Source organism: Rasamsonia byssochlamydoides (assembly GCF_041956645.1).
Source record: "Rasamsonia byssochlamydoides strain NRRL 3658 unplaced genomic scaffold VTN77scaffold_55, whole genome shotgun sequence".
In the NCBI taxonomy this organism is placed as follows: domain Eukaryota; kingdom Fungi; phylum Ascomycota; class Eurotiomycetes; order Eurotiales; family Trichocomaceae; genus Rasamsonia; species Rasamsonia byssochlamydoides.
Window position 1 is genome coordinate 91,106 of NW_027192438.1, and position 23,785 is coordinate 114,890.

General features: G+C 48.2%; 7 protein-coding genes across 7 annotated transcripts; 2 read left to right on the top strand and 5 right to left on the bottom strand.

Moving 5' to 3' along the window:
- Positions 1-4,683: 4,683 nt before the first annotated feature.
- Positions 4,684-5,858, bottom strand: VTN77DRAFT_6970 (uncharacterized protein; the record flags this gene model as incomplete). Its single annotated transcript, XM_069423307.1, has 3 exons — positions 4,684-5,258; positions 5,311-5,479; positions 5,553-5,858. 3 exons carry the CDS (start codon positions 5,856-5,858, stop codon positions 4,684-4,686), a joined length of 1,050 nt encoding a protein of 349 aa, XP_069275727.1.
- A 455-nt stretch (positions 5,859-6,313) lies between these two features.
- On the bottom strand, positions 6,314-7,619 carry VTN77DRAFT_6971 (uncharacterized protein; the record flags this gene model as incomplete). Its single annotated transcript, XM_069423308.1, has 2 exons — positions 6,314-7,477; positions 7,548-7,619. 2 exons carry the CDS (start codon positions 7,617-7,619, stop codon positions 6,314-6,316), a joined length of 1,236 nt encoding a protein of 411 aa, XP_069275728.1.
- Positions 7,620-8,431: 812 nt separating this feature from the next.
- Positions 8,432-9,665, bottom strand: VTN77DRAFT_6972 (uncharacterized protein; the record flags this gene model as incomplete). The annotated part of the gene is made up of 2 exons (XM_069423309.1): positions 8,432-9,163; positions 9,312-9,665. The coding sequence occupies 2 exons, from the start codon at positions 9,663-9,665 to the stop codon at positions 8,432-8,434; spliced, it is 1,086 nt and encodes a 361-aa protein (XP_069275729.1).
- Positions 9,666-12,049: 2,384 nt separating this feature from the next.
- On the bottom strand, positions 12,050-12,591 carry VTN77DRAFT_6973 (uncharacterized protein; the record flags this gene model as incomplete). The annotated part of the gene is made up of 3 exons (XM_069423310.1): positions 12,050-12,289; positions 12,349-12,483; positions 12,562-12,591. 3 exons carry the CDS (start codon positions 12,589-12,591, stop codon positions 12,050-12,052), a joined length of 405 nt encoding a protein of 134 aa, XP_069275730.1.
- A 693-nt stretch (positions 12,592-13,284) lies between these two features.
- Positions 13,285-14,696, top strand: VTN77DRAFT_6974 (uncharacterized protein; the record flags this gene model as incomplete). The annotated part of the gene is made up of 3 exons (XM_069423311.1): positions 13,285-14,140; positions 14,210-14,589; positions 14,652-14,696. 3 exons carry the CDS (start codon positions 13,285-13,287, stop codon positions 14,694-14,696), a joined length of 1,281 nt encoding a protein of 426 aa, XP_069275731.1.
- A 4,121-nt stretch (positions 14,697-18,817) lies between these two features.
- VTN77DRAFT_6975 (uncharacterized protein) lies at positions 18,818-20,448 on the top strand (the record flags this gene model as incomplete). Its single annotated transcript, XM_069423312.1, has 2 exons — positions 18,818-20,362; positions 20,422-20,448. 2 exons carry the CDS (start codon positions 18,818-18,820, stop codon positions 20,446-20,448), a joined length of 1,572 nt encoding a protein of 523 aa, XP_069275732.1.
- Positions 20,449-21,534: 1,086 nt separating this feature from the next.
- On the bottom strand, positions 21,535-22,103 carry VTN77DRAFT_6976 (uncharacterized protein; the record flags this gene model as incomplete). The annotated part of the gene is made up of 4 exons (XM_069423313.1): positions 21,535-21,746; positions 21,810-21,860; positions 21,924-22,019; positions 22,082-22,103. 4 exons carry the CDS (start codon positions 22,101-22,103, stop codon positions 21,535-21,537), a joined length of 381 nt encoding a protein of 126 aa, XP_069275733.1.
- Positions 22,104-23,785: the final 1,682 nt, after the last annotated feature.

Sequence of the window (23,785 nt, forward strand, 5' to 3'; positions counted from 1 at the left end):
GAGGTATAATAAAACTGTGACCTGACATCAACTCGAAACATGTGCGTCTGATCAATTGTATCATATCATATTATTCGTTAACTACCTACCTATTCAAGGGGGTACCGTTTACCTAATATCAATCCCCTGAAACCCGCTCGGGTTCAGTAGGTAGCCTGATGCCTGGACTCTACTGTACGCTGATGGAGTCCGATGGAGTCGTGAAAATTAACTATTATTAGCCTTCGGCTACAGTCGGCATGTTATGGAGACTTGCCGTCAGTGCCGTCAAGGATCGATGTGCCGAGTGGGTCTTCCATGTGGATCAGTCTGGAATCATCAGAGAATGTCGGTGCACAGACCAGACGAGAACATACCAGAGCAGGCCAGACCAGGCCAGGCGATCAGATAGATCATCAGGTACCCATGGAGGACTAAGTGCCTGACCATCGACTGTGAGGTTTTTTTTTTGCATCTTGTTACCTAATGTATACTCCGTATTCCGAATTATTGCTGTGAAGGAGTATGTAGTTAGCAGTGTTTGCTGAATTGATAGATAGGTATTATGGGTATTATTATAGGGGTCCTGCATGTTCAGACCAAAGCAAGTACGCAAGTATCTATCATGTCTATTTCTTGAACCGTGGTCTACATCTGTAGAGCTCCGAAGGGAAGTGGTCTATCAAAGACAATCAATTGCTGTTATCAAAATGGGTATTTGCAGAAGACTGATTATTATCGAGAAAAATTAAATTAAATACAGTAGTATATTAGATTAAAGTATATACATTGTGAAGAAGCATGAAAAGAAAAGAAGAGAACGACAGGGGATATCTCAGTGCTATGACAGACGAAATCAAAGTTCAGCCAGTCCACTCCAGCCCAGTCCAGTCCCTCCCTCTGATACCGAATCGCACATAGGAAACCTCAAACAGAACGCCGTCAACTTTTTTGGTATCGAAAACTTTTTTTTTGTGGTATCGATGAAAATCAACCGAAGAACCCGAACTCCTGATCCCAGTGTCTATGCTTTTCTATCGTGGTCGATCGAATTTTTTTTTGGTCGTGAAGAGGAAAGAAAGGCGAAGAGAAGAGAAGAAGAGAGGGTATCTTGCGTGGGTATCCCGGATGAATTGGATGTTTTGTCGCTTGCTTTTGTTGAATTCGCGATGAGAGATTCGAGATGAGAGATGAGAGATCAATGATCGCTTGCCGTTCGATTCAGCGAAGTGAGGGTTTGTTTCGACCGTCTATTTCAGAGGCAGAACCGCCGTCAAAGCCCGATAGAAGCGAAGCTTGTGCTTTCGATCAACCTCCTTGTGCAACTGTGACTGCGACAACTTGTTCGAGTGCTGCTGCTCGCCCAGCGTGCTGGCGGCGGACAAGCCGCTGAGCCTAGAGGAGACGGAGCTCATGGTGCTGACGCTCTTGTTCCTCCGCTCCTGCTGGTGCTGCTCCTTGCGCTTCTTCGCTGCCAGTTCCATCATCTTCATCTCGGCGAGGTATTCGCGCTGAGCGGCCGGAGAAGCTTCGAGACCCCACATCATGACGGTAGTTGTTGGTCTTTCAGTGATGAAATGGACTTCGGTTTGATTGATGGACTTAAGGAGGATGGAGGAAGAGGTCAAGTTCGATGAGGAAGTGGTATCAGTCTTGGTTCGACTCTTGAGAGGTTATGCGATGTTTCAATAGAATGAAATGCCTTTGGCAAGTGATGTTGTTCTTTCGTGGATGTCTTTGTCTTCAACTGACTGATTGATGGTATCCAGGAGTAGACCCTCAATCCTCGAGACGTCCATCTCGTTTATATAGACATCTCCTTCCTACACATGCTACTCCGTAAGGCAAAATTATTTTGTTCACGACCCACTATGGTCTAGAGACATCAAGCACAGCACAGGCAGCATCTGACGGCGGGCCCACACAAGCTGTAGCATGCTTCTGCAGAGTCATACATCATAGGGCGTGGATGACCGACACGAAGCGAGTGCCGGGGTCCTAATTGGGTAGGCGGCATTCCGAGCCTGGTCGGAGTACATGCAAAGCCGCATGGCTGATTCCGACCTTGAACGCCGGGCCAATCGCGAGGTAGCCAGCGACATAACATGTCATCCATCATCAGACATCACAAGATGGGGCTGTGTTTGTTGCTGCCGTTGCGGCATTCAGCTCTGCCATCGTGGGCCCATCCCGACGATTTTTTCGTTGTCGGTTGTCCCGTCAGTCCTTTTTTTTTTTACTCCGACCGACGGCAACCATTCCGCTCGGCAAGTGGGGATGCCGACAACAAGCTAACTGTCAGTCGGCTCAGAGACAAGACAAGAATAGCATAAAAAAAATCAGATTCAGGGTGACCGTGCAACGCGTTAATTGTTTTATCCAATCGAGGGAGCGCGTGACGACTGCAGGATATGAAATCAGAACTGTCTAGATTTTGGGAAAAAAAATTCTAAACTCAGCTGTGTGTATGCCCTGCGGTTCGAGGGTTTATGACTCAGGAGTCAGGCATATTTTTTTTTAGCTTTGTCTGCATGCAGCGTGCAGTATGTATGTCAGCCTACAACTCCTGTACTCAACCAACATCTTCCTGATTGTTCTGTATGGAGATGACTCAATAATAATAATAATCCTTGAATACGAAGTCTAGCCCGGATCAGTATTATTTTTATTATGATCCATCCAAATCAAGTTGGATGATCAAGCGGTCAACCGATTTACGCTATGGCCCTTCAACGAAAAAAAAACAAATTCGATAGTTGATCGCGTTGCTCTTCGTGATGGATCAGAATGATCTCGTTGGCTGCCACGAGTATTCCGAGTCTCGAGACTTTCCCTCGGAATAGTTTCCCTAGGAAAGGTTTGACTACTCCGAACTCCGAACTCCGAAATCCTCCTGCCTAACGGAGTATACGGAGTACGGAGTACCTACTACTGAAACTGTCTCAAAGAAAATTTTTTATAGCAGCAACGGACATGCTACATTCAAGAGGCGGTATGGGTCAATTCTAGACATTTCTTCATTCTGGTTGTTTCCTTGCCACTGGAGAGTTACATTCTTCAGATCAGAGAGAATCGAAAGAATTTTTTTCTCGTCTAGAGAATTGTTTTCAATTCCGTCTATCATCCATCGTAGCGAGGAAGAAAAGGGGAGAGTCAACTATGGAGTAGTAGTCTTTGTATAGTTGCAACTGACGTCATCTATCTCAGAACAGCATACCTACTGTGCAAGGATCAGCAGACTACATTACTCCGTACGCGACATACGTATAGAGTCTATTGAAGCCCAGGCCTAGGCATGTATGCAGCATCACTGATCTGATAACCTGACATACATCAACGCAAACAGAGCTAAAAGTAGCAAACAGGCAGACACAGCAAAATAGCAAACAAAATAGATCCTACACATACCTCATATAGTACACCACTCTAGGATTGTATCGATCCATCGATGTTTGCTTTAATTGCTTGTTTTGACAGGGTCCACTTTGTCTTTGCTGTGAGCCTGTGACAGCCTGACAGGCTGACTACTAGGTAGGTACTAGAGTCTGAGAATGGTTGTTTGATTGATAATCGAATACGAGGTTTTCCAAAACAAAACCCTGTCTACCTGAGTCGCATCAACGGCCAACCCCTGTTCAATAGAGTTAGTTGGTTCCCTTTCTCCTGTACATACAAGCAGATAGAGATGCCTATTGGATAAAGATAGGTTTCTGCCTGGATGAGTAAGGAAAAAAAATAAAATCCCTCATGACGTGACGCGGATTGTTGAAGAAGTATATGTGTTACTGTACGAGGTCCAATGGATACGTATTCTACTCCGTACATACATAGTGGTGGAATTCGCCTAACCTTTGAGCATGTGGTTAGTCTAAGCCATAACATAGCCAACAAATGACACATTGTTTTTGGACCCTTGGTTAATAATAGCCCTACTATCTATCTCAATCTATCTATATCGAATGGATGACTCTGGGGTACTCAATTGATATCACACTTCGCATCTGTGCCCTGCCCCATCCCCACCATCACGAAAAAAAGCGGGGGAGTCGGGAGCGGAGGACCTTGAGAGTGTGAGGATGGAGATGAGTCAGACTTGATATTTCTGATTTCCCAATCAGAAAGCTAGTCAGAGCCTCTTCCCTCCTGGGCTGCCACCTCAATTATGATGCCAACATCGCTGTTATTAGTCAGCTCTTGCTAGATACCTACCTATATCACAGAATGCCTGGCTGCCTAAGTTGATGTCAGGGGACCGGATCTCAAACGGAGAGCCTCGTCCTTGTTCGGCCGTGTGCAGCTAAACTAAGCGTAGACTCACTCTGGTACAGGAGTTTGGATACCATAGGTAATGATTTTGATAAATAATTAGAACTACTAGCTTGACAAGACTGAATAAAGACGAGGGATGGTTGGACGAGATCGGAAGAATCATGAGAAAGCAGGCCTATACCAGCTCAGTATATATCTGTGGTAAGAGATCAGAATATATATATATATATATATATATAAAAGCAAGCTGTGAGCTACGAGCTACAACGTAATTCGTGATTGTCATGCAACTATTCATTCGTCCATTTGGTGTTGCAAATCTACAACCTACAGGTGATGCGCTACACAGAAACGATAGCACCGTAATGATCCATTCATGGTACATACAAAGGAAACAAACAGAGACAAGACAGACGTATATACGCATTATCTATTTTATTTCTTCAGCTTCTCCGTCAATTCGGGAACTTTCTCAAACAGGTCGCCCACCAGTCCCACATCGGCCACCTGGAAAATCGGCGCCTCGGGATCCTTGTTGATCGCCGCAATCACCTTGCTGTCCTTCATGCCCGCCAGATGTTGAATGGCCCCTGAGATACCGGCACACAGGTACAGTTGAGGAGCAACGTTCTTCCCCGTCTGACCGACCTGCAGACTGTTGTCGGCGAATCCACTGTCGACAGCCGCACGAGACGCGCCGATCGCAGCGCCCAGGGCGTCTGCCAGCGGAGGGATGAGTCTCTCGAATTCCTCCTTAGACTTCAGACCACGACCACCGGACACGACACGGGATGCCGTCGCCAGGTCGGGACGATCCGACTTGGCAAGATCCTCAGACACCCATTCCGTAGGAGAAGGAGCCTTGGGGTCTGCTCCGTCCACAATCTCAGCAGAACCACCTTCCGTCTCAACGCCTTGGAAGGCCGTGCCTCGAACGGTGATAACCTTGATGGGATCCTCCGACTGGACCGTGAGGATAGCATTTCCGGCGTAGATGGGACGCACAAAAGCTGGCTCAATGTCAGCTTCAAATGTCAACCACACAAAGTACGTCAGACATACTGTCTTCGCTCTCGATGGCCGTGATATCCGAGACCTGCTGGACATCCAACAGCGCAGCCACACGGGGCAACAAGTTCTTCCCAAAGGCGGAGTGTCCAGCGATCACATGGGTAAACCCGCCATTCTTGATGTTTTCCACGAGGAGAGGGGCGAAGTTCTCAGGCAGACCCTATAGCGATGCGACGTCCAGTCAGCTTGTCAATCCCTTGCACACAATATCCTTTCTGATGCCACCTCCGTACCTTTTCATATGCGTCATTCTCCACCACCAGGACTTTCTCCAGGCCCTTGATCTTGGCCGCCTCGGCAGCTGCAGTCCCTTTGACGCCGCTCCCTGCAACGAAAGCCGTTATCGAGCCACCAAGCTTCTGTGCCGCCGCAATGGCAGAGAAAGATGCCGGTTGGAGCTTGCCATTTCGCTGTTCCAGGACTGCGAGGGTCGAGAGAAGTCGTGAGAGTGCCGACAACCGGGTCTCATAGACAGGTCGCGACGGGAAGAGCTGCGACCGCGCCGCTCGCAGGACCGAAGGTCTGGCAATGGAAATCATCTTGAACGAAAGGAATGGCGATGCTGCTGTCCGAAGTATTTCGTCGGCCCTCAATTTGGCCAGGAACAGCAGAACTGGTCAACACGAGCCGCTTGTTTGCTGCAAGCGGTTGCTGTCGAGGGCCTTACTCACTGGTGATGTCTGCAGAAGCGGCACCCGGTGGTGGTTATCGTCGGATCCGATCACGGCCAGACCCGCCTTCCTCGGAAATCGGTTAAGCTTGTGGATCGCGGGGTCAGCACGCCAGTTCCTACGTGCTTCAAGCATTCAAATTATTATTGTAAAGGATGCAAATGTTATTACTGCTTTGAAAATAACTTTTCTTCATTCACAGAGGTATCGGGGACACTCCTGTCCCAACGGAACAATAAATACAAATGAGAACATCTTTTTGTGCGCCGCCAGACCCAAAAATGCATGAAATGAAAAACCACAAACACCAACAAGAACACTCATTAGGTGGACTTCTTCTTCTTCTTTTTCTCTGACCCAGAGCTTTCCCGCGCTCCGTTCGAGATCACCTTGGCTGCGGAAGTGTCACCATCCTCGAGTGCTTTCGCCTTTTGCTTCTGCAGCTTTTCCTTCCTTGCAGCGATCAAGGCAGACTCCTCGTCATCCTTTACCGTCTTCGATTTCTTTGTCTTTTTGCTTTCCTCCGCCGCTTGTCCCTCATCTCCAGTAGATTTTCTCTTCTTTTCGTTCTTTGCACCCTCAATTGCTTTGGGCTGCTCCTTCGCCTCATCTTCTAAAACATCCGTCTCGTCCACCCACAACTCGCTGGCCAGCCAGATCGGCATTGCCATGGTGTTGGGACCCTTGATGTGAATAGCCTTCACATTTCTCCAACCCCTGCTGATAAACTTGTCCGTCAAGCCCTTGACGACGGCTTCGATATTTTCCGCCAACTGCTGAGGTGTAAAATTCGTATTTCCTACACGGACCGCTGTCGTAGTAGCCGGAGCAAGCTGAACGGCGGCGGAGTTGAGAGCCTTCTCAATCTCCTTCGCGACAACCAGCGGAGGTGCGAAAGCGGCTTGGCGCTCCTCCTTTGGTGGTTTCTTCTTCGGATCCTTCTTGACGCGCTTTCCGTCGACCTTCTCAATTTGCTCGATGCGGACGGGAATTGGCCGCTTGCTGGACTTGTAGAATACTTTGCCCAGAGTGGAGACCAATCGCATGATAATCCGGTCATCAGCCAAGAACACATCATGCTCGGCCAGTAATTGCCGTCGGCTCTCAAAGCTCTGATACCGAGCCTTCAGTTTCGAGTAACCAATGATCTTGTTGATACGGGAGGAGAGCGAAGTAGGGAAGGAAGGGTCAGCAACAATGTCCTTGACGGCACGCTGAGGATCGGCCGTGATCAAGCAGATACTGAGAGAAGGCGATGTATTAAGCGAGTGCGGGATGCTGATTTTGCCGGGTTTCAAGCGATTTTTGTCCACCACGTGCTTCTTCGTTGTGATAACAAGCCAGACCGGCTCCTTGATGATAGGAGCGTCTTCTGCATCGGACGCATCATCATTGTCGCCAATGAGGGTCTTTTTCGTCGATTCCTCCTCCTTCTTCTGGAGTTGCGATTTCATGTGCCGCAGAAGAGCGGTCGAAGCTCGAAGGACCTGTAACCCCCAAAATTTCCAAATCGATCAGTGGGTGTTTTCCATAGTAGCGTTAGGAGTATGAGCGTACCTGGCCATTTTCGAGCTGATAAGGCGAACCCGACGTCACCTTCGTCGTCAAAGCATCTGTTGATGGGGCCATCGTGGCTGATGGACACTGGCTATCGAATTCTTGCGATAGGAAATTCAAATAAAAAAAATATCGCGGAAGGCGGTGGGTGAATTTTGACCAGTCTTGGCATGCACGGCCGGAGTTTGACTAGCAGCTTAGTCATTGGAACAATGCTGAGGCCACCGCCCCGCACTCACTACGGACTATAGACGACACCAACACCAGATAGCTTAGTTTTCAGATTGACATTAACCCACATGATCCCTCTACTGAAGCCTAAGATAATCTATATCACCTATGGACGCAATTCTCTCCCTTAATCTAGATGTCTACGTCATGATGAATTACTCGCAGTATGGGATCAAAATACAAGCATCGTGAAGACAGATGCTGAAGATTTTGAATATGCTGTGAATTAGCTGCCAACATTCTATCTGGGGAGTGAATGAGGAGGACCAGGGCGCCCTTCCTCTGATAGCACATCTAATTCACGAAATGCCCTCCCCCTCCCAAAAGAACCCAGGTGGGGGGTGGCTACCTAATGCCGTCGTGAAAACGTCATGGGTTCCAATCAAGGCCGAGATGGTTGAGGGAGGACAATACCTATCGCCAACTTCCTACAAACCTACCAAGTGATCTAGCTTCAGTAAGACGGTGCTCGCAAAAAGCAGAGTAGTCCGGGTTTTCCTAAGATTATTAGCACTCACTGAGAAACTGAGGCTGCGAGCCCTTTCATGTTCTCCTCAGAAAGATGTCACCAATAAGACTTGACGGGAAAAGTCGCACCGCGTATTTACGTTGACTTGCCGCACTGAGTGGTCATCGGCCTACGACGCAACCTTTTAAGGGGTGATTCTGTTTCCTTGTTCGTCGAACTCGATTTTCTTGCCTGTGACCAAACTCTCCTGCAAGCCCAAGGCAATTTTCAAGGAGGTTAAAGCTGTGGTGAGCTTCATCGGAAGCTCCGTGTTGTCCAGGACGGCAGCGGTGAATTCGTTAAGTTCGGTGACAAACGCGCCTTCATACCGGTCAATCCAGCTGGGAGTGACTTCATTCCGAACCCCCGTAGCGTCCGAAATCTCGACACGATTCTTGCGTGGGACGGCGTTGATGGACAGCTTTCCGTTTGTTCCAAAGATCTCGGTGACGTTGTCGTAGCCATGAACTGTTGTTCTGGAGTGGTAGTAGTGTGCGATCTTGCCACCCCAGAATTCGACGACCCCGACTGCGTTGTCGGCGTCGTGGAACTCCTCGAGCTCTTTGTGCATAGCTGCGGTTCCAGTCGCCCAGAGCGCCTTAGGCTTGACATCGTCACCAAAGAAGGAAAGAGTCAAGTCAATGTCATGAATGGCGGAATCGACAAAGATGCCACCGCTGACCTTAGCGTATTGGATGAAGAAACCGCTCTTGTCCAAGAGTTCACAGCCCTGTGAACGTAGCACTATAGGCGTTCCAATGTCACCAGCCTTGACCTTCTCCCGGGCATACTTGTAATCACCGTCAAACCGCCTGGTGAATCCAACCATCACCTTGACTTCTGGTCGAGATTCTGCCTTGGCGATGACCTTGGACAGCTAGTAGAGAGGAACTTTAGCATCAAGCAACTAACACGGAGGAGTGATTACCTTGGAGAAAGCGCTAATTCCAGATGGATGCGCTACGCCGCGCAGGGGTGACCAACGCAGCACGGTTGCGTGGGACAAGTCCTGAGAAGGTACCTACCTCATCTAAGTCGGTGGTCACGGGCTTCTCGCAAAGAACATGGATCCCTCTCTCAAGCGACTCGACGGTATGTTTGGCGTGCAGCGCGGTCACGGAAGCAATGACTACCGCTTCCAGACCAGGAGTCTCGATCATTTCCTCAAAGGTCTCGTAGATCTGGACTCCGTAAGGCTTCAAATGCTTATCTGCCCATTCGAGATCGCTCTTGGCCGGTGAGCAGACGCACAGGAGATTCGCTCTGGGCACGTGGTGAAGGATGTTGAGCGCATGACGCTGACCCATCCGGCCGATACCCACGACCCCAATGTTGAGTCTCCTCGGAGGAGAGATCTCTTCCGCCGGAACAATCGCCATGATTAGAAAAACGCAACACCAGTATCCAGCGTTTCGTCAATTGAGTGAGCTTTCGCCGATTCTCTCCTTGGAAGAGACTGAGAGAAGGATGTCGTGGAATGCGCAGCAGGAAGTTCTCGGTGCTTGGCAAAGAAAGAGGGTATCTACGTTCTACGAGACAACGACCCCGGGCAAAGAGCAAGGAAAGAATCGTGAGGAAACGGGATGCGATTTAAATCGCAGCGACTGCAGGATTCACATGAGGCTGGTGGAGACGAATTCTATGGGATTCGATGAGGGGCTCGTCCAGAATTTCCGTTTGGGGCATTGCACGGGAGGCAAGGCGGGAAGGCGAAAGCGGTAACCAAGTCGCATCGCTGTCTTTGCTGAGCCAAGAACTGCAGCTTCACGGTTGAGATGCGGTCTCAGATAAGGTTCGGAGAGGGTCAGGATACATACGTCACTGATGTCGGCCCTACTTTTTGCCGATCCTGCGAGTCATATTAGCACGCTGGACCACAGTTAGGACTATCCCTATTTGCAATGGCTGACAGAACAATTTATGCCGGGATTGTCGACCCGAAGAAAAAGAAAAAGAAAAACATTCTTCAAAGTTCTGTACCTTAATCAAGTGCTGGCACTGTAATTGTTGCTCAGTAGTGCGATACTACACGCTGATTGGGGAAAGATTAAGTTATCGGCCCTGCAAAACATGGAAGAGATCGCGAGATCGAGAACGATGCTTGTCTTATCTATCTGATAAGTTAAATAGGTACCAGGGTATGCAAGTTCCTTGAAATCCGCAGTCACATCTAGGTATTACATTCCATCATGAGAAGGAAATGTCTTTGGATAGGTCCAGATGTCCATAGAATCTCCCAGACAGGGCTGAGTTCGCCCTATGGCTTAGTGCCAAAAAAATACCGATGTCGTCACCGACAGTATGTGATAGAATCATCACTCATCAACATCTACCATATCTTTGGCAGTGGTGAAAATGCTACAGGCGCATCATTCCGTTTGGAGATGCATCGATGCTACCTAGGTATTACGTGCGTAGTGCATACTTTGTATCTGGCTTGCCAATGCTGCATCCTGCAGCTTTCTACCTAGTAGTTGCCTTCAATTAATCGATCTGAAACCCGGGGCAATTGACCATCGCCACATTTCTCGCAAGATACGGTTGCCAACGTACCAGTCCGGGTATGTACAGCAATGCTGTGGCGCATGTAACAAATCGAGATGATGGGAGTCCACTGTACTCCTTACTCCGTAGATTTCACCGATCGCAATTCATTGTTATCTACCACGTAGATACCCAGAACCAGCCACAAATTATCATTACAAATAATAAGTAGCAGCTGAGTTGAGACGCGCAATCAAAGAGCGCGTTCTGGTCTCAAATGACGGGACCTCTTCGCGAATAATGGGTCGAGTTCGTACGGAGTACGTAGTGCATGGGCTGGCCACGTGCAGTCGTCAATTATTAACTGGACGAAGCCGACAAGCCAAAGAATCAGAACAGTGTCTTCGACGGTCGAAGTTGCTTAGGGCAGAGAAGGGGAAAGAAAAGAAAAGAAAGAAAAGTCACTCCTTTTGTCGTTCGGGAAGTACGGAGTAGGTCGATGATCTGCGCGGGGAGCAGCCAGTATGCAGAAAATGATCGGCAGTTTCCGAATGTTCTTGAAGACTTGAACTCGGGGAGCCCGATTACATCGAAAAGTCTACTCCGTACTCCGTACTTCGTACGCCGTACTCGTACCGAGGACACGTTTTCTTCGCTGTTACTGAGTAGCAAAGATCATTTTAAGTAAATAATAATAATGAAAGCCCGAGCCTATTCAAATTCACTCCGTCCTGCACGTAGAGTACGGAGTACTCCCTATACGGAGTATTCCGTATAGGGAGTACTCCGTACAGAATACTAATTAACTAGTCTTCTAAGTTCTGTGGCTCATCATCTCATGTCTCATATATTTTGTCAATCTTTAAGAACCCCCAGTCCCACTCTTGGCGCCCGACGACGGACGCCACCATCAGCGCTCTACCTACTCCGTAGAGTGCGTACCCCATTAGATACAGTGGACTACGTACCACGCAACGTACGATCAACTCTGTCGGGATTCGAGATATAGAGCAGTTGACATATCCTCGAGTCGCTGTATTACATTTCTTGTTCCTTCATTTTAAGTCGATGTCACTCTGTGATATGATGCAACACCCCATATTAAATATTAATTAATTAGCGGCGCGCGTGTGAGAATAATTCAGACTTCACCAATGCCGGGCGAACAACACCATGGAGTGAAATTGCAGTGCGCATACTGGCCAGTCTGGAAGCAGCGACCAGGGGATCTCCCCCGTGATGGGGGCTGATTGGTGTTCCTGGCTGCCGGTGGAGGCGATTATTGGACAGGAGGCGCCGACAGCAATTTCGGGGCGGCCCAGGGAGGGGCTAGCGCCAGGAACAGGAAATGGCAAAACAGACCAGGAGCCCGCCTGAAACTTTGCTGGACGCGCTTTCCCTGCGCTGGGCCGGCAAATGCCTTCCCGAGCAGGAAATTAAGTGAAGGACAACACACGCCGTTGCTGCCCGGCGCTTGCACCGTCACTCTTTGCACAGACCCGATCCACCCTGCTTGCGTCTGCCCATCGTGCCCCGAAGTTAGGACTGCCCACGCGCTGGTCTGCTTTGCCCACGCACCAGCTTGACCAACTTGACTCTGAGACACCAGTAGACCAGCGCCAGCAGGGCCACCGCCTCTATCGCTCCCTTGTTTCCACCCACCAGTGCCACCACACTCCCTCTAGCCTGCGCCTGGGTCACAACTCGCAACCCCTGGTTGACGTTCCCTGCGCCCCCTCCCCGGGACGGCCGCCTTCTTCATCTCCTCCTGCCTCCCCTTCTCTCACCCACTCTCTCTTCTTCGACTTTTTGCTGGTCCATCCTTCGCTTGTTCTCTCTTTTCATCGAGTTTCCCATCCGACCAGAGAGACATTGCGCTCTCTATTACGTTCCTTTAGGAATCTCTTTTTCGCTCTTTGAAACGTGTTTGCTTTCGTTTCCAACAAATTCACCATTCGCCAATACGGCCTGATTTTGCGATCGCAACCAAACCAATCGACTCTCTCATTCGTGTACATTTACCTTTTGTCACGTGTGTGACGGGCTTGCCCATAGGATCTGAGTATGTGATTTTACATTTTCTGTCTGCTTGGTCTTTATATTGCTTTTCGCACAAAATTCGCGAGTGTTGGTTGGCGTGGTCCCCCGTTGTCGTGATCTGCTGTAGGATCTCTCGCTCGTTTGAAGACACTGGAGTCTCATACAGCTATCACCTGTCTGGTCTCGGCAATGTTCTGCATCATGGTACTCCAATGACGTATGGAGCGCTGCTTACGACATTGCTTGGAACATTGGGAACAGATGCACTACCCGAGGCTGGAAATCTGACAATGATATTGCTAACAAAACCACATTTATACAGATTAGTCGCTGTGACGATTTCCGAAGCCAGTGCAATTGTATAGGAGGTCTTCGACAGACCTCGCGCCAGTCCTTACAATAGCCCGTTTCACGACTTGACGTCAAATCATATTATTTTATTAGTAAAGGCATCGCTGAAGAAAGCAAGTCGCGATGAAGTTTACCCCGATTGCCGTTACCCTCGCTGCTGCGGGTTCGCTCGTGGCGGCAGAGCAACACCACCACGCTCACCGTCATCATCACAAGCGTGAACCCAACGCGGTGACTGTCGCGGTCCCTGGTCCCACCGTCATTGCCTACCAGCTTGATGGGAAGGAAATCTCCGCTCAGGAGGCCTGCCAGGGCATTGCCGATGGCACTCTGAAGTGGGCAGATGGTGTTGCTCCTCCGGATGCCTGCGCTTCCACCGCCTCCCCATCCCCGACCCCGACGAGCGTCTCCATTGCTGCGGCCGAGTTCTTCCAGAAGACTTCGTCCACCTCCACCCCGTCTTCGTCCTCGTCTTCGACTTCCTCGAGCTCGGTCTCCACCCCGACACCAAGCTCCTCGTCGGCTTCTGCCCCGGCTGCATCCTCGACCTCTGCTAGTTCGGGAGCCACTGGTATCAATGCTGAATTCCCCGATGGTGTGATTGACTGCTCCACTTTCCCCTCGGAGTACGGTGCGGTCCCTCTGGACTATCTCGGTTTGGGCGGTTGGTCTGGCGTTCAGCAGATTACCTGGAGTGTTTTCGAGGAAGTGATTGAATCCATTGTCACCGCTATCAGTGGTCAGACTTGCACTGACGGTGCCATGTGCTCTTACGCCTGTCCGCCGGGCTACCAGAAGAGTCAGTGGCCCACTGCTCAGGGCTCCACTGGTCAGTCAGTTGGTGGCATCCAGTGCAAGAACGGCAAACTGTACAAGACCAACCCCAACTCCTCGACGCTCTGTGAACCGGGCACTGGTGGAGTCTTCGTCCAGAACACTCTCAGCCAGCAGGTGGCCGTTTGCCGTACTGACTATCCTGGTAAATTTCCCCCTTCTCCATTTTTTTTGTTAAGATCGTTTGCGATGGTACCTAACACTTATTGTTCAGGAACGGAATCCGAGACGATCCCTCTTGCCGTCGCCCCTGGCCAGACTCAGGAACTCACCTGCCCGAATGAGGACACCTACTACCAGTGGAAGGGCATGCCCACTTCTGCTCAGTACTACCTGAACCCGAAGGGTGTTTCGACCGAGGAGGGCTGCCAGTGGGGAGATGGCAGCCAGCCTATTGGCAACTGGGCTCCTCTTAACGTCGGTGCCGGTTTCAAGGATGGACAAACTTGGCTCTCCATCTTCCCTAACACTCCCACGACCAACGCTCAGCTGGACTACAACGTTAAGATCACCGGCAACGATCTCAGCCAGACTTGCAAGTACGAGAACGGCGTTTTCTATGACAGCGCAGGCACCAGCGCTACCGGATGCACTGTATGTTCTCTTTTTGATCCTCACCTGCTTTCCGATCCGTTGTTCTGACCATTATGAACCAGGTCGCCGTCCCCGAGGGCCAAACCGCCACCATTGTCTTCTACTAGATTGGCTAGAGTACATTGTCAAGCTGTGGTTGGCTAGTCCAATCTGATGGTTGTAATTAAGAAGTCATTTTCTCTCTCGTCGCCTGCCTTCCGTGGAGACTGAGATTGCTTTTGGTTTTCATTTACCAACTCACGTTATGTGTAGTGTTCATTTGCGTCGTGTTCTTTTTGTGAATTTTAATGTGCTGGCTGTTTTTACGTTAAATGGCTTGTGACTTTTTTTTCACCCCCTTCTTTCTCTACACTTTTTCCCATGTTTGACTTTGGAGACTGCGTAGTGTGTACACGGGTCAGCTTTTGTTCCTTTTTGCTGTCACTCGTCCGAGCCATCGAAGTCAAACAGGCGCTAGCATCTCGCGGGTTGGGAATGTGAAGTAAAGTATGGGAACCAAAGTGCAATCTCTGACGGGGGAAGGGAAGGGCGGCTATTGATCTTTGTTTTAGTTATACCCAGGATAGTGTGGATGTTGGATAAATTGCAGTTGATCGTCCGCTTGTCCTGTGTTCTCTTCTAGTCTTGTTCGATACTTCTTGATCTGCTTCGTTTTGTATTCAGTTGTATATGTCTTGGGTTCTATCTTTTGATTGTATTAGTATCTGTTAAAGTAGCATGTATGTATTTGAGCATTACATTATATTGCTGTACGGAGTACTGCTATGTTCATACTTATTTATACGTGTTATCCACAAGATAGCCATTGCAGAGGACGAAAGCCAAACGTAAATTCAAGTAAATAACAGTTTTCTACACATGAAATGAAACAATTGCCAATGTCTTTCCCCATAGCCCTCTCTCCCAACCCTTCGTCGTCCCCTTTCCTTTCCTTTCCTTTCCTTTCCTTTTCCACGAAGTCCTGCACAGAGCAGACCCAGAAGTTTAGGACCCATTCTCCGTATTAGAGACAGTCTCACCCACCATCTGCGACGATTCCTTTTTCTCAACTCTATGAGTAGGAGAGGCAGGTGAGGAAGTAGCAGAGAAAGATGAGGCCAAGGACGGCCAGAGTCGGAGTCTTTGATTGGAGAATCATCTTGACAGGCTATCGGATGACAGAACAGAGATGCGATCAAGTTGATGAAGATGTGTTCTCTGCTATTAATCTCTGGTGCTATTAATCTCTGGAGAGATGCATCCCAACCTCTGAAGCTGTTGATTCTCTTGTCCTCTTGAGCGAACAGACAGAGAACAGGTTGACAGGATGGATATTTATATATGATATACATTATTCTTGTAGATCTAATACTAATTCATTATTCGTAGACACGACCTCCAAACAGGGCTAAACTTGCGCTGCTAAGTAGCCAGTGAGAACTACCTATATATTTTAATACCCATGCAACGTCAGACAAGGGACTATGAGGTTTTCCCCTTGTGGGACCACTTAATAGAGATTTGGAACAGGTCATAGGATTATGTATCCATGTCGGATTGGGGAATAGAATCTGCTGATCGCGAGGTTTCAATCTGTTTGTTCAGAAGGTCCTATTTATTAAGCCATGTTTCATATCATGCCTACAGCATACTGTACATGCCCTCTTGGGGCTTTCAGCCCAGGGGGATAAAAATGGTTGGATCACAGTTAATTACTGCGCAGAATATGGTGTAATAGTAATACTAATTAATTAATCGAACCGTATGGTGTAAAAGTAATCCTAGTTAGTTAATTGATTAATTAAACTCGCTCGAATAGGGGAGATGAAATAGTCAGTCACAAAGAAAATCGGCCCGGGCCCTGAACGAGCTTATATATCATTTCCACTTCGGGTAATCATTGATTATGTTTGTAGGTAGAGATATAAATGTAGCGGACCCCTGTCGTACTGTAAGGCCACCCCCTTAGAGGGGAACCTATCTCGGTATGATCTTGGTTGAGATTAGATTTATGCGAGATGACGACGAGGTCGTGACGTCGACAATCAAGCATGATTTGTCAATTCGACGTGCTAAGGATTATTCGTCATAGCGGAACTTATGCTGAGTACTGTAGTGACTGGCCTTGATAATAATGTCACCACAGTCAAATAACATAAAGAAGAAAAATAATAGCTGTTACACGGGCTGCTAGAATTAAATCAGGCGTGCGATGGGAACTATATATTGATGTAGACTGATTATATACTCCATATACTTAGGGATACTATTAATTTATAACTGTCACGCCTTCCACGGTCCTGGTTTACTTCGTTTATGCCATTTACGTCTTTTTTTTTTTTTAAGAAACCCCTGTTGGAGGTGAAAGAAGCATAAAGATCCATCCTAATAGCCGACCGATTTAGTCTTTTGGATGAAATTCAACGCGTCCAATATGTTACCCTCTTTTGTACTACTACCTGGTCACTTCATTCCATGTCCCATACCACCGCCACGATGGTAATGACCGTGATCCAACATGGAATGTGACACAATCCCACGTTCTCGCCATTGTTGCTCTCTTTTCCTGTGCACTTTCTCGACAGCCTGGTCTTAGATGTGGAACGGGACGAATGGTGACCTTTATGCTTTCAAAACTTTGAAAGCTGTCTGATTGAAGGTTCTGAGAATCTTAGAATTCTCCATAGAGTTAGCTTGCCGGAGGTGATTTGAAATGATTACCTAGGTGTCCTGCCACCCAAGGGAGGCCCTAATCTACCCATGGATCGGTACAGTCCATGGATCTCGGGAGAGATCCAAGGATCAAGAACTTCCAAACAGTGAGCATGTCAATCAAGGAGAATTCTTATAGAGAAATTTTTGGTTGTGATACTTTATCCATTGATATGCCTTTTTTCCCCTTGTTCCTCTTTTTTTTTTTCCCTCCCAATCCTTGCAGTGCCTTGTATCCCTCCGTTCGATGCCTACTGTATGTCTGGAGGACTTCAGCCAACTTGTTCGATCAGTTATGTGAGGCCTCATGTATGTACAAGACATACCCTGCTAATTTACCTACCTACCTATTATAGCCATCATACCTACGATGTCAATAAAGACCTCAACATCCGCCACCATTGGGAAGACACTTGTCTGAGCGGGGTATTTAAGAAAGCATAATTGGTCGTACGCCAGGTTATTTGTCAATGAACCAAATATTTCTATTTGAGAATACGCTGTTTATTCCTAAATCTGTTGCGTAAAGACGATGTGTAAAGTAGGTAGTGGAAGAAGATATTTTGAATTTCATCATCCTTGGATGAGATCTCGTTTTTTTTTCTCCTGCCGTTTGAGTTTGAAAGGAACCATGGTTAAAAAATATATGGCTTTTGAAGATAAGTTAGAAGTAGAAAGAATCACGATCTAAGACGCTACGAACTATACCAATAGATTGACTCACACCCGGAAGTTATGCAACTATACCTAGGTATATGTTGCAAGAGATGCATCTACACAGTGAACGCATCCGGGTTTAACACTGCTTCCGGTCAAAACTATTAGACAGAGGCGATGAAAACGGTTGTTCCCGACAAAAGATAGCAAGATAAAGGAAATAAGCCAAATACTTGGCATGGAAGCGATAGATCTGACTAAGCATGGTAGCATTGACGCGGGACACGTGACGTATAGATACCAACGCGGAGCGCGCATCGTCTACGAGATCTACATCTCGACATGTAGCATGTAAGAACCGAACCCAATTGAATTGACATCGCTCCTCCTGAATTTTTAATTCCACACCTATATTCCTCATGCATAAGGCTCTTGCTAGGGCTGCAATTTGGACGTGTGAGGGGGCGCGAACACATAGTGGAGCTCGTTGGCGCTTGTAGAACGCGTCTCGAGTGGGCAAGCGTGAAGCGCAGCGTGGACGTCCGCGGTGGTCAACGAGACGAGACGCACCGTTCCGGCAGGGCATTCCTGCACCACACACGAGGCACCCACCTTTTTCTAGACTGTCCTCAGTCTTTGCAATTCTTCTTGGACGCATCGCATTTTTTTTCCCTCTCCCAGCCTCCTGACCTGTTTGTTTATAGTAGGCCTTTGTTTTCATCTGGCCATCTTCCTCCTCCCTCCTCTTCCCTGTTGTTGTTTCTCTCCTGCCTGAACCTACCGACAACATTAAATCGACACAGCCCCCGATTCCTCCTAATTAGAACCGTTAAAACGCCCACGACTTCAATCATCCAGCAACACTTTCAATTTGCCCGACATGGAGTCGTCTCCTCCACGGGAAGCATCTACTGCCACAGGCGTCAAGCGTCCTGCGTCCCTGTTGCCAGCCTTTGAGCCATTGAGCTCGTCTCCGTCTCTCCCTCGACCTCAGAAGCGTGTAGCACGCGATTCCCATGACTATCCAACACCTGTACCGACGTCTTCGACCCATATCCTGTCGTCCTCCCCGCCTCGTATGCCCCTAACGCGTCCCAAGCTGCAGCGCAATGGTTCGACCTCCGAACGTGCACCTCTCTCCGCCGTGCCCACTCTGATGCTTCCTGAATCCGGGGAACCCATTTTGATGGGAAGATCGAGTGCGTCATGCCATTATCAGCTTTCTGCAAACCGGTTGATATCCCGTGTCCATGTCAAAGCTACCTACAAGCCCGCCGGCAACCCTTTCGACCGTGACCGTGTCGAGATAATGTGCCTGGGATGGAATGGAATAAAGCTGCATTGCCAAGGCAAGACTTATGACTTGGCCAAGGGCAAGACCTTCACGTCCGATATCAAGGACGCCGATATCATGATTGATGTGCAGGATGCCCGTGTCTTGGTCCAATGGCCCCGACATGAAAGGAAGGACTCCGGTTCAGCTGACTCGGATCACACATGGGATGAGAATTCTCCTCGACGAAACCTGCCATCACGTCGTGATATTCACGACAGTCCCTTCCGAGATCGACCTCGACTGGTCTCGCCCATATCACCGTCTCCTGCAGCGCGCGGCTCCATGCTTCCCCCATCCTCCCCGTTGCTTACTCCAAGTCGGTCACACAATCCGGTGGTTGTTTATGAAGATGAACCGTCTCCTCCAGGTGAACGTTCCGAAGACAGCCAACTTACGACGTCGAGGACAACGCAAGTTGGGGAGCAACCAGCTGCAGATGGAGCTCACAGCTCACAACAAAGCAGCTTGAGCAAATTGTCCCAGTCTTACGAAGAATTTTCAGATCACGACGAGGAGAACGACCCGATTGTTCACTCCTTCGGTCCTTTTGGCGATAATCTTCTTCCACGCATGGCCTCGTTTAATGCTGGAGGCTCTCCCGTTCGGACTGCTCGTTCCGCTCGTGCCCAACATGAACCTCTCAAACCCACCAACACTCCGTCGCAACCCTCCGCAGCCAAGTCTGATGCGACTGAGAAGAAGGACGAGGAAACGAAAGACGAGGAGAAGAAAGCGGATGATAAGAAGGCATCAGCCAGAGCGTCTATTCAGAACCACGCGATCAACCAGCTGGCGTTCTCCCGCCTTTCGTCAACACCATTCTCAACCATCGTCAATAATCTTCCGCCGAGTCTGTGGAAAAATGAAAGCAATCCTGACCAACAGTTCACACGAGAAGAGATTCTATCCATTCTTGAAAGCACTAAATGCATTGGCGAAGTCACCCGGGAGGGGAAAGATGCCGCCGGAAAGCCGTTGGAAAGTGAATTCTACTATATCCCTGATTTTGACGAGGACGAAATGCGTCGCCAGGCAGTTGTCAATGATCTACGGAAGCCGGGTTTGCGGAACTGCAGAAAGCAACACAAGGTTTGCTCTCCTTTTCTGTCATTCGTTTCATATTCATATGTATTAACGTGAGGTCACAGCAATACTACTGGCGCAAACCCAAATAGCTTCATCATGAAGACACTTTGATGGCCCAAGCATTCGAAACTGTCTCATGCGATTATAATTTATTGAAATTAAAAACCCCAATTAAACTTCTTCAGCATTCTACATTCTTGTGACATACTTCTTTGTCCCCTTACCTTTGTGTCAGGTTTCTCTCGCATAGCATTGCCGGGTGTACCTTGTTTGTAATTTTCCTATTGATGTTTAAGTGTATTATGACCCTGCAAAACTCCTTTTGCTTACCTTGTACCGATGTGATGTGTTGTGCTCTATTTGTCCCCTGAATTCCCATGTATTCCCCTTCCCAGTTACCTCCATCACCTCTATTAACATGACTAAATTTATTTGTCTATGCAAGTTCCCCCTTTTGTATTTCTCATCCACACTCGAAGAATCACCTCCTGTGGGAAGACTTTTTTCTTAATTTGATACCCCCAGGTGTGGAAAATAAAACTCGATGGCCCTGAACGTGACTACTGATATGCATCTTTCGTCTCTGAGAGACGGCTCATCATCCCTTTCAAGATTCAAGACCCTGAACGCCTATCAGATAATGTGTTGTATGATTAGCGATATCCCAAAATAGTTAAAAATTGAAAAGGATATTTGTTCAAGTTGTCACTCTATTACCCCTACCCTTCAGGCAAAAAATCAAAACATTTGCAGCAATGGAAACAATCTGCAATGGCAGTTTGGCCGTCTGGAATGTCAAAGAATATGAATGGCCTAAGTGGGCATTACGAGAATTGTTATGGATGGATTGTAATTTGTACGAGAGGGATGGAGGGAAGAAGGAGGGGGGGTTGGAGGAAATAAAGAAAAAGAAAAGACAATACTATGCAAAGTAGCAAGCAATTTTCGATTCACGTCATTTTTCCATGTTTATTGAAGCAAGCGACTCCTAGGAACTAAGACCAGGGTATGGTATAAACCTATAACAGACAGTAGCATTCCCCCGCATTTCGGCAAAGAGAGAAACTGACAGCAACAGGATTAATCAATCAGGTCAAATCAAATTGGTCTCAACATTCCAGGATCAGTCATCAGTGATCAGTGATCGGTAAGAACTGAGCTTAGCTCAGATCCGTTTAGATCATCAGCCTCTCGACACGGTCCTTCACGGCGCGAATCTGAGGGGTCAGGTCGCTGGCTTCGTTGGTCGTGATGCTGGCGGCGATGACGGCGCGACTCACACCGCACGCGCGGCCAAGAGCCAATTTGCTTGGAACGTAGACATAGGGAACGTTCTTGTCTTCCGCGAGAAGAGGGAGGTGGAGGAGAATCGCAAGCGGAGAGGTGTCTGGGAGAGAAAGTTAGATTAGCGTGGATGGATTCCTTCGGCAGAAACGAGTACCACACATACCGGCAGCGAGAATGATGAGCTCAGAAGTACCACGGTTCAAGGTCTTCGTGGCTGTGTAAGTCGTCAGCGATGCGATGCCCTTTCTTCGCGAGTCTGTCGACGCCGAAAACATACCTTCGTTGGCACCCTTCTTCAGCTGACGATAGTGCGAAGCCTGCTGGACAAGGTCCAGGATGGTCTGGGTGAGCGCCTCATCTGCGATGGGCCAAGCTGGAAGAAGACGTTAGCACAGGATAGTCAATTATTTCTTTTAATCAAGAATAATTATTTACCAGCCGAAGTCTGATCCGCCATGGTGTCTTATCCTTGTTTTTGAACTTGAGAAAATTACTTTCTCAATATCGCTTGCCTTTGCCGAAGGGTTCACGGCCTCTGCGATGGCTCGCCCTTTGTGCGACGTGGAGGGAGAGAGAGGGTGGAAAAAGAAACGCGCAATGTGATATGCGGCTTTGAACTGAAGCTTTTGCTTAGAAAACTAAAAATTATCGATCTCCAAGGTTTAAGATTTCGGGCCGATGTTGAGCCGGACGGTGGATCCAGTGTATGCCTACGGCTTAGTAAGCGTAGGTACAGGGTGAACCACTAGGCCGGGAATTACGTTAGTTACTCCATATTCCATACACATGGTCAGGTCAGGTGACCGTATCATTTCTCTCTCTCTCTCCTCCGTTTTCACGTCTTATATGGGTTAATTAATTGAGTTACCCAGCAATTGTTGATAAATATTATCTGTTGATCTGAACCAGGGACGTAGTAGAATAAGGGAATCAGCTATCTTGCAAAAAAACGATGAACCTTGGCCTGCATTCAGGGAAGACTTGCATTCGGTTCGGCTGCCGCGTATTCATACGTCAGTGTGCATACAATTTAAAAGGTCGCCACTGCTCGAGCTTTTTGTGAGTTACCTACTTAGGTACTCCGTAGTTACTTGTGTAATTAGCTACCTTGGACAAGAGACTGGATTTCCAGGTTTCCGGGATGTCTGATTTAAGTTCGCCAAGTTAATAATATCTAACAACTATCCGCTGATCTCTCAAGTCTTAACAAGTTGGCTCGTGCCACTCAAGCTGATAACAAGACTATTGAATCTCTATCGTAATTACTTCGTACACGGAATCTCTTTTTCCTCTCTGTCTCACGATGGCATCCACTGGTCACGATGGCCCATTTTCTGATGACTCGTCGAGCGAGCACATCCTAGTCCTCCCGGCTGAAAGTGAAGGGACTTCGTCGTCAACGCCTTCGAACAGCCGCCCCTCTTCCTCCTCCAACGCTAACCCCGCTGACTCCGCACCTGATTCTACCGCTGGTGGAGACGAGCAAAAGAAGACATGGAAACCGTCATTCAATCGCCAGCAGAGCTGGAGCGCACAGGATCTGAAGCACCAGATGCAGGCTAGACTTCTTCGGACAGAAAAGGGCAAGGAATCTGGTTTCACGGAGATGAAGTCGTAAGAGGCTGGTGGCAGAGGAAGTTGCCCCGATAGGAAGCTGGGGGAAGGGGCGCCTGTCGTCGCTTATCCCTGCCTGCAGCTTCGAAGATTGACGCCCGTTGGCACCTATTGCAACTAGCGATTTACTGCCTCTGCCTTCCGTACGCGGCTGCCTCACTGGCAGATGCTATTAATCAACATACGAATAATAATAAAGGAAATCCGGAACGATGACTCAATGCAGGGAATCGGAGCATTAATGATATCCTTTATTTTTCTTTTATTTGACAGTTTTCCTCATTTGAAAGTCGCATCAACTGGCAGACGGAATGGTCGGGATCTCTCATTTGGCAGATTATATAGGTTAGTTATATTTTGTTAAGTTGCTGAGGTTATACGCATGACGGTAGTATGTATGTACTGTACTGTACTGTATATTTTGCCACAGTGACCTCGTAAAAAAGCAAGATATACCTTCATTGCAGTAATTTAATTACAAATATCACATTGACGGAAATAAAAAGAATAAATCCTTGCTATGAA